This window comes from Littorina saxatilis, linkage group LG2 (assembly GCF_037325665.1).
Source record: "Littorina saxatilis isolate snail1 linkage group LG2, US_GU_Lsax_2.0, whole genome shotgun sequence".
Classification (NCBI taxonomy): Eukaryota; Metazoa; Mollusca; class Gastropoda; order Littorinimorpha; family Littorinidae; genus Littorina; species Littorina saxatilis.
In genome coordinates this window covers 25,468,072-25,478,071 of record NC_090246.1, presented here as the reverse complement: position 1 = coordinate 25,478,071, position 10,000 = coordinate 25,468,072, and the positions used below count along the sequence as shown (strand labels likewise).

Genomic DNA, 10,000 nt, shown 5'->3' with positions numbered 1-10,000 from the left:
CTGTACCCACGGAGTACGCGCGATATAAGCCTCATGTTGATTGATTGATTGATTGATTGAGAGGTGGTCACCAGAGCAGATTCGTCAGTATATCTCCTGTATTTCTGTTCTTTATGCTCCTACCTAGTACTCCCCCCTTTTAAGATACAACTTATTATACTGTGTTTGACTTTGTCTTCCTTTCTTGGACAGTCTCCGCCGTTCGTGTTTCGCACTGATGACGAGAACGGGACCCATTACAGCGGTTACGCCATCGACGTTCTGGATGAAATCACGAAACGTATGAACATCAGCTATCGTTTCATCGAGCCTTCGGACGGCATGTTCGGTGCACGTCTTCCCAACGGTACTTGGAATGGCGTCATAGGAGACATCTTGTCCGGGGTACGTCAGATTAATGTCGTCATAGTTCTGTTTATGTTTCTGTTATTGGGCCATGAAGTATTGTAGAACATGATGTTAGAAAAAGGACAAATAAATAGAAACGAAAGGGCAAAGAAAAAAAGAAAGAAAGAAGGGATAATTAGGCCTACTCGTTTACGCGGGAAAGATTTTGTCTTAATCCGAAACTGAAAAAACTGTGTGAAGCTACCACTTTATTCTGCACTAACGATTATTTGCGGTGATATTTATTTTGTTCTTTCCTTATTATAAGGCAGGTACTTGCATCGCGTTAAAATTAGACATACCATCACAATATCCCTCATGCACCAGTCCTGCCCAATCATTCCCCGTTGCTGCGTTCATGGTGTTGAAACCCTGATCCAGAAAAAGTGCATCATAGTATTTAATAATCAACAATATTTTTGTCTGTATTTTACTGTTTTTCAACAGTCAGTGGACATAGCAGTAGGGTCCCTCACAGTCTCTGCAGAAAGAGAAGAAGTGGTGGACTTCACGACGCCTTTCTACGAGTTCGTCGGAATCGAGATCTTGGTCAAAGAGGTTCCCAAGGAACAGAACCTCCTCTTTTTCGTCACCGTCTTCTCAGAACCCATGTGGGGAGCCTGGTTCGGGGTTCTCCTGCTCACGGGCTTCCTGTTGGCCGTCTTTGACTACCTGAGTCCTTTCAGTGTCAGGAATACTCGGGGTAAAAGTGGTGGCGGTGATGGCGGTGACGGTGGTGGTGGATACAAAAAAGATCGTGAGGAAGAAGCGGGGAAGGACACTTTTGACCTGAAAGAAGGCTTGTGGTTGGTGACGGCTTCATTTACGTTGTCAGGTTAGTGTTGAGAACGGAATTGTGTTTTGTGTTTGGAGGTAAAGACAAACATAGAAGCTCATGTTAAAAATGGTGTATAAAAATACACACAAGTCGCTTGTTCGTGTAGGTGATTGTTATTCTTGCAGGTGCCAGGAGAATGGTTACGAATAACTCTCATTTACTCTAATACACATATCGTATGCATTTAGAGCGCTTACTTCCCTTTGTTTATCAGATCATTTAGATTTTTATTTGTATTCATTTTAGGTCCAGAGAGCACGCCGCGCACGCCGTCGAGTAGGATGCTGGTGGCGGGGTTCTGGTTCTTCTGCACCATCATCATGGCCAACTACACCGCCAACCTGGCTGCCTTCCTCACCACATCAAGACTCACTACGCCCATCAACTCACTCGCTGTACGTGCAATATCAAGTATTTCGTGTTTTTGGTATATATCTTATTGTTCTTGGTGAATTACCTGAAGAAATTCGGGTTGCGATCCCTGGGAAAAGCTTGCAGCGACAGAATCGGGCTACCCACCCCCACTCAACCATTTCCCCACCCCCCGCCACCATCCGTCTGCAGCTCTTGATCAAGACCCGACTTAATGTTGAAATCACAGGAGTCTGCAATATGTTTTTGTTTTGATTTAAATCATTGTGCAAAAATGTCCCAATAGCTTTCTGAGAAGTCTTAACTAAGTACAAGGAAGATGTTTACCTAATGTTAGGAGTTCTCTATAATTATTCTGCGTTCATCACAGGACCTAGCGATCCAGTCCAAGATTCGCTTCTCCGTGGTAGACGGAACGACCACCATGTCATACTTTGAGCGGATGGCAAGAATCGAGTCCAACTTCTACGAGCTGTGGAAGAACATCAGCAGCAACATGGTGTCAGCTGGCACCTTGGCAAAGTCCGAGGTTGCCGTTTGGGATTACCCCCTGGGTGACACGTATGTCAAGGTAAGTAGGTCCCAGATAAAGAACACGACAAACGCTTTTGTTTAGTCGTCTACAAACGTCTTACGAAGTAGTCGCATCCGATTTATTTTGGTCCACAATAACACGATTATAGTCACCTTTTTGTCAATTGATACCACGCTATGGGACGACACGGCTTGTTGTCGCCAGGTATAGTTTCATCTTTGTTCTACTCCATTCAGAGTTCTTGTGTTGAGCACAACATTGCCATCGGCACGCGTTTGCCAGGGGTGCTACCTAAGTATATCTATTTTGTTTTGTGGCTGAATGATATGGGCTGGATACAGTAGACTGTAGCAATTGATCTATTGCTCTTTTCAGTGTGTTTTATTCATTCAACCAGGAATCGACTTTACTATGTCGTGTTCCGGGGACGTAAGAGCAATGCTTTTCTTTTCGACATAGCAAAGGATTGTTATAAACTACCATTTGATCGGGAATATGTTTAAGGTGTGGAGCGACATAGAGAAGACTGGCCTGCTGGCTTCAACGCAGGAAGGCCTGGACAAAGTGATGGCCGGTGACTTTGCCCTGATAGACGAAGCACCATCCTTGCAGTACGCTATCTCTCAGTACTGCGGATTGACTACCATCGGCAAGCAGTTCAGTACCAAATCCTACGCCTTCGCTTTGCCGCAAGGCTCGCCTCTTACAGAACAAGTGTCGAACTAGTAAGTGTGTGTGTGTGTTTGTGTATGTGTGTGTGTATGTGTTTGTGTGTGTGTGTATGTGTGTGTGTGTGTGTGTGTGTGTGTGTGTGTGTGTGTGTGTGTGTGTGTGTATCAATACATACATAATTATGATTGCTATTTGATGCAAGAAGCTTGTTTCGATGTAGTTTTCTATTAGACTATCTTTGGAATCAAGGATAGTTGTGTATGTTTCTACTTTTTCGGGGAGGGTGAGGGGGGTCATATATGTTTCAGAATACATACTGCAACAACAGCAACAACCACAACAACCACCACAACAATTCGCCAGTAACATAGGTGGGAAAATCTGCGAATGTCGTTTTTATATGTCTTTACCGAGATAACCTACCGAGCACTCAAAAATTTCTATTTAGTCACTCTTTTTCCCGAGTTTGAGCCATTCCATTTAATCTGTATATGTTGTTCCTCCCAGCATCCTCAAGCTGCAGTCAGAGACGATCCTCGAGAAGCTGAAGCAGCTGTGGTGGAAGGACTCAGCGGAGGGTTGCGTGGAAGTGGAGGAGAGTGAGGGGTTGTCCTTTACAACCCTGGGGGGTGTCTTCCTCCTCGCCGGTGTGGGGGTTGCTGCGGGTCTGCTCCTGTGTTTCTTGGAGATTGGCTGGGCTTGGCTGTCTTCAAAACGTAGAAAGGTGGTGTGTTAATTTATTCGATTTTCTTTTCATTCGTCCATGTTCAATTATTTCTGCATTTTGTGTGTGTGTGTGTGTGTGTGTGTGTGTGTGTGTGTGTGTGTGTGTGTGTGTGTGTGTGTGTGTTTAATACTGTCTGCCTCTACGAGGCTGGCTGGTTTCTCGGCTGTGCATGCATCTGCCTGTCTGTTAGTCAGTGCGTTTGCCTGCTTGCTTACGTATCTATCTGTCTGTCGCTCTGTCCCTCCCCCTTTCTCTATATTTTTCTCTTCCAGTCTTTCTTCCTTTTTCTTTTCTTTTTCTGTCTTTGTGTCTTTATTTTCGTTTTTTTGTCGTTTCTTTCTTGCCCCTGTCACTCTCTTTCGACCCTTCTTCTTTTCTTTCTGGATCAGCAAATGAAGAAAACTTGGACAGCGCACACAATAATACAAATGATTACAATCTTCCCATACAGCGTCTGTATCCCAGCTAATTGCATAGTCTGTAAAACGTGGGGCAATTCGCTTCAATGCTTAGTTACAAAGGCTGTCTTCTAGATTGAAATTTGTTGAGCGTGAAAATGTGTGTCTTGTCTCTGGAATTTCCTATAATTGGCATGCTTCCTGTACTAGAAGAAACCAGGTTGATTAGTTGAGAAAGATTGATTTGTTCACACTGTTCCTCGGAGACATCGAGGAATCGTCAATACATCTTTTAAAGTGTAATGTCACCGGCAGGTATAACCAGAAATACCGGAGAGTGCTCGCAAGAAATGGGTACATTTTAATATATCGCCGGGATGGGTTTATATTGCGAAAATTTAGAACCACCCTCCTCCCCCCCCCCCCCCCCCCCCGTACACACACAAAAAAATCACTAACAATTAAAATGAAAATATAACAAGTCTCGTACGTAAGGCAAAATTACTACATTTAGTCAAGCTGTGAAACTCACAGAATGAAACTGAACGCACTGCATTTTTTCACAATGACAGTAGTCCGCCGCTTGTGCATAACGGAGTGAAACTGACGATCCTGTTCAGCGCGGTAGTGGTTTCGCTGTACCGAATAGCACGCTTTTCTGTACCTCTCTTCGTTTTAACTTTCTAAGCGTGTTTTTAATCCAAACATGTCATATCTATATGTTTTTGGAATCAGGAACCGACAAGGAATAAGATGAAATTGTTTTAAAATCGATTTCGGAAATTTGATTTTGATCATAATTTTTATATTTTTAATGTTCAGAGCTTGTTTTTAATCCAAATATAACATATGTATATGTTTTTGGAATCAGTAAATGATGCAGAATAAGATGAACGTAAATTTGAATCGTTTTATATAAAGAAAAATGTTATTACAATTTTCAGATTTTTAATGACCAAAGTCATTAATTAATTGTTAAACCACCAAGCTGAACTGCAATACCAAAGTCCGGCCTTCGTCGAAGATTGCTTTACAAAAATTTCAATCAATTTGATTGAAAAGTGAGGGTGTGACAGTGCCGCCTCAACTTTAAAAAAAAGCCGGATATGACGTCATCAAAAGTATTTATCAAAAAAACGAAAAAAACCTCCGGGGATATCATTCCCAGGAACTCTCATGTCAAATTTCATAAAAATCGGTCCAGTAGTTTGGTCTGAATCGCTCTACACACACACAGGCACAGACAGACAGACAGACAGACAGACAGACAGACAGACAGACACACACACATACACACACACCACAAACACACACACACACACACACACACACACACACACACACACACACACACACACCACGACCCTCGTCTCGGTTCCCCCTCTATGTTAAAACATTTAGTCAAAACTTGACTAAATGTAACAAGTCGCGTAAGGCGAAAATACTATGTACATTTAGTCAATCTGTGGAACTCACAGAATGAAACTTGAACGTAGTCCGCCGCTAGTGCAAAAGGCAGTGAAAGTGACAAGCCTGTTTGGCGCGGTAGCGGTTGCGCTGTGCTTCATACCACGCTTTACTGTACCTCTCTTCGTTTTAACTTTCTTAGCGTATCATATCTATATCTATATGTTTTTTGAATCAGGAACCGACAAGGAATAAGATGAAATAGTTTTTAAAACGATTTCGGAAATTTAATTTTAATCATAATTTTATATTTTTAATTTTCAGAGCTTGTTTTTAATTTGAATATAACATATGTATATGTTTTTGGAATCAGAACATGATGAAGAATAAAATAAAAGTAATTTTGGATCGTTTTATAAAAAAATAATGTTAATTACAATTTTCAGATTTTTAATGACCAAAGTCATAAATTAATGTGTTAGCCTCCATGCTGAAATGCAATACCGAAGTCCGGCCTTCGTCGAAGATTGCTTGGCGAAAATTTCAATCAATTTGATTTAAACACAATTTTATTCAAAATACATGACATGAAACAATTGACAAAAATGCAGCTAGGACACGAACTCAAGCAGATGCTTATTTGACGTGACCATAACAATGCTAAGTTACATACGTTTTCATGATGGTGGACAGCACAATTATTAACCAGAAGAACAAAATGTAGGAGGGGGGTATGGGGAACTTAATCAAAACAGGAGGATTTACAGAGAAAAAAAATCAAATAAAAAATAAAAGAAAAAAATAAATCAGGCAGATCATTCCATAAAATTGTAGTCGAAGGAACGAAGGATGTTCGGAAGATTTCTGTCCTCTGAGCTGGTACAAATCTTTCAAGTGGTCGTCTTCTGTGATAAGGATTTAAGGATGAAACTAGTGGTGGCAAAAGGTCAACTAAATATAGAGGACATTTACCATGAACCATTTTATGATATAAAATCAATTTATGTTGTCTTCGGCGTTCCTTTAGACTACAAAATCCGCTTTCTTTGTAAATCTTACCATGACTAGTTCTCCGCACACCGCCAATTATAATACGTAAAGCTTCAAGGTGTAGTTTTTCCAGGGTGTTCGACAGGGCTTCGGTACAATTATCCCATAATACATCAACATAGTCAACATGTGGCAAAATAAAGGATGTGTACATTATTTCCAAACTTTTTCTGCATAACTCATACTTATAATGCCTTAAACAATTAATCAACAAAGTGGTCTTTTTCACAATATTTCTGACTTGAGCGTCCCATTTACAGTCATTTTGCAAAATAATAACGAGGTGCTTGTGTTCCTTTGTGTCGTCCAAAACAATTCCATTGAAAAATAACGGGTCAATGTGGCTTAAGTCACGTTTTATATTCAGCAATTTGGTTTTTGTTTCATTAAATGTGACTTTCCAACGTGCTGCCCAACAACTAATTTTATCGAGGTCTGTATTTAAAATTTTGGCACGTCTTACCGGATCATTCAATGCAAGTGACATGCTAGTATCATCAGCAAACAATTTAATAACAGACTCAATATCATTTACAATATCATTTATATAAATCAAAAACAACAAAAGGCTTAATACAGGACCTTGAGGAACGCCTGCTTGTATACCCATGAATGACTTCACTAACTTCCACCAATCTTTTGTACCAAACTGCGTTGAATCGGAAACTTTTGCGTCTAATTCAGAATAATATTCTAAAATCCGTTCTCTTTTCTTTGCTGTAACAAGGTTACGTGCCTGGCGATAACTCAACCAATCTTCCGGCTGTTTACTTGTTTGGGCTTTCAAGTGAATCGGATCACGTTGGTCTATTAACATTAACATTTCAGGTGTAATCCAAGGTGCTTCGTTAGGACGTATCGTTAATTCTTTTACTGGCATGCACTATTTGGCTATGTCCATAAATAGTGCAGACACAATATAAACACTTTCGTCAAACACCTCCTTCATGAGAATGCCTTGCCAGTTAACCTGAGAGAGTGCTTCGCAAAAACCATCAACATTTAATTTACTATAATTAAAGAGTGTTCTTTTATGGGAATTATTTTTATTCACAATTCTGTTTATTACAATGTGTGGTACACTATGATCGCTACAAATAGGTGGCAACACATTCACTTGTTTAACTAACTGAGGGGTCTGGGTGATGATAAGGTCAATACATGTACGTACTAGTGGTGGCTGTTACACGCGTTGGCGTATTCACAAGTTGACATTTACTTTACTTTATTTGGTGTTTAACGTCGTTTTCAACCACGAAGGTTATATCGCGACGGGGAAAGGGGGGAGATGAGATAGAGCCACTTGTTAATTGTTTCTTGTTCACAAAAGCACTAATCAAAAAATTGCTCCAGGGGCTTGCAACGTAGTACAATATATTACCTTACTGGGAGAATGCAAGTTTCCAGTACAAAGGACTTAACATTTCTTACATACTGCTTGACTAAAATCTTTACAAACATTGACTATATTCTATACAAGAAACACTTAACAAGGATAAAAGGAGAAACAGAATCCGTTAGTCGCCTCTTACGACATGCTGGGGAGCATCGGGTAAATTCTTCCCCCTAACCCGCGGGGGTACAAGTTGACAGAGCTGGTGCGCATGTAAAATATTATTCAAAAAGTTCCGCGATGGAGAGTTCAGGAAGTCGACGTTGAAATCGCCTAAAATCACAAATCTCAATAATTGGTTATTCACTCGCCTTAAGCTTTCATCAATTAAATCCCAATAATGAATATTATCACTAGGTGGGCGATAGAATGAGCCAATCAAAATGCTTTCATGGCTCAACTTTGTCTCAATCCAGACTGCTTCAAGACCATCGACTTGGAGATCAGGTCGGGGTTTACAATATAAATGATTCTTAACATAAATGGCTACTCCCATTCCTTAGCGTATCACCAATTCTTGTCCCAAATGGAACTATTTTCTGAGAGGACGTTAACTCCCCCCATTTTACTTACTGGCTACTCCCCCATGAGGTTCACCTGGGCGGTCGAGGCGTACAGGAGGATTAAAATTAGGTATACTTAAAGATAAAGTATCATCTTCAGGTGACAACCATGTTTCGGAAAGAGTTAAAATATCATGCTGCTGTACTTCAGGCTGTAACAAGTCAATTTTGTTCCTTAAGCTTCGAACGTTAATGTGTACCACAGTTACTTTATTTCCATCTGGGCCTGGATTTTTCTCAATATCCTCGGCTAAATAAAGTGATGTCCGGGCAGACAATTTAACTGCATACTTGTTTTTAATTTCTTTATCATAAATATCCTTGTTAACAAGACGTTCAGTTCCACGTTTGTAAAGCAATGATCTATCAGCCGATTTGATTGAAAATTGAGGGTGTGACAGTGCCGCCTCAACTTTTACAAAAAGCCGGATATGACGTCATAAAGACATTTATCAAAAAATGAAAAACATATCTGGGGATATCATACCCAGGAACTCTCATGAAAAATTTCATAAAGATCGGTCCAGTGGTTTACTCTGAATCGCTATACACACATAGGTGGTTTTACAGTCATTTGGGGTCGGCTGTGTATCAAAATGCCATCTTGCTCAAAACACAGGCATTTGGGGTCTCTTTTGTTTTACGTGTTAGAAAGTTTCTTAAAACTTCAATGAGCGTTAAATGCCATTTTAAAGTGTGAAAACTCATTTCAGGAGGTTATTACATAAAATGCAACCTCCAGCGTGATTTTTAGAAAAACAGGCATTTGGGGACGATGTTTGCTGTACAGCAGTGAAATGGGGACGTATGTGTACACAAAGTGCAGAGCTACAATTACGTTATCGGTGCTATGAATGTTTTAGGTGTTAAAAAGTTTGTTAAAACTTCAATGAGCGTTAAATGCCATTCTAAAGTGTCAAAACTCATTTCAGGAGGTTATTACATAAAATGCAACCTCCAGCGTGATTTTTTAGAAACAAACAGGCATTTGGGGACGATGTTTGCTGTACAGCAGTGAAATGGGGACGTCCAAAAGTGCAGAGCTCCCGCAGAGCTATATGAATGGTTTCATCACATACATGGCGCGAGGCGACATATGTTGTGAAACATTTTACAAATCACGTTTTTGCGCCCGATATTTTCTTGTCATCTCCAAAGTCAAGGGACAAACACGAAATTCCTTGACTTTTGGGGTAGCGCGACTCTGTTAATTTTAAGAATTAAAAAAAAAAAATTCATTACTAGGATGTCCCATCGTTGGGAAATTCCGGTCGCTTCCTCCGAGTGGAAAGCTAGCAGTGACAGAGTCGCACTACCCCAAGTCAAGGGATCTATTAGTCCTGTTTCGCCGTTATCCCAATTCGCCCCCATCCCATTTTGGCGACATTTCTCAGGCCAAGTGTCATTTTACCACCATACCATGTACCATTAGCTCCACATCCCATTTTGGCGCAATCCCGTTTCGCCGTTAGCCCATTTCGCCCCCATCCCATTTTTGCGACATTTTACAGGCCAAGTGTCATTTTACCATCATGTCATGTACCATTAGCTCCACGTCCCAATTTGACGCAATCCCGTTTGGCCATTATCCCATTTTGCCCCCATCCCATTTTTGCGACATTTCATAGGCCATGTGTCATTTTACATGCCATTCTAAA

General features: G+C 40.6%; 1 protein-coding gene across 1 annotated transcript in view; it reads left to right on the top strand.

The window, feature by feature from the left end:
• Nucleotides 1-10,000, top strand: part of LOC138952489 (ionotropic receptor 25a-like) — a 28,255-nt gene that overhangs the window by 2,236 nt on the left and 16,019 nt on the right. The window contains exons 4-9 of the mRNA XM_070324172.1: nucleotides 193-384; nucleotides 835-1,222; nucleotides 1,472-1,620; nucleotides 1,968-2,168; nucleotides 2,637-2,857; nucleotides 3,312-3,528. Of these exons, the coding sequence (XP_070180273.1) occupies nucleotides 193-384; nucleotides 835-1,222; nucleotides 1,472-1,620; nucleotides 1,968-2,168; nucleotides 2,637-2,857; nucleotides 3,312-3,528 (1,368 nt within the window). The remainder of the gene's footprint in view (nucleotides 1-192; nucleotides 385-834; nucleotides 1,223-1,471; nucleotides 1,621-1,967; nucleotides 2,169-2,636; nucleotides 2,858-3,311; nucleotides 3,529-10,000) is intronic.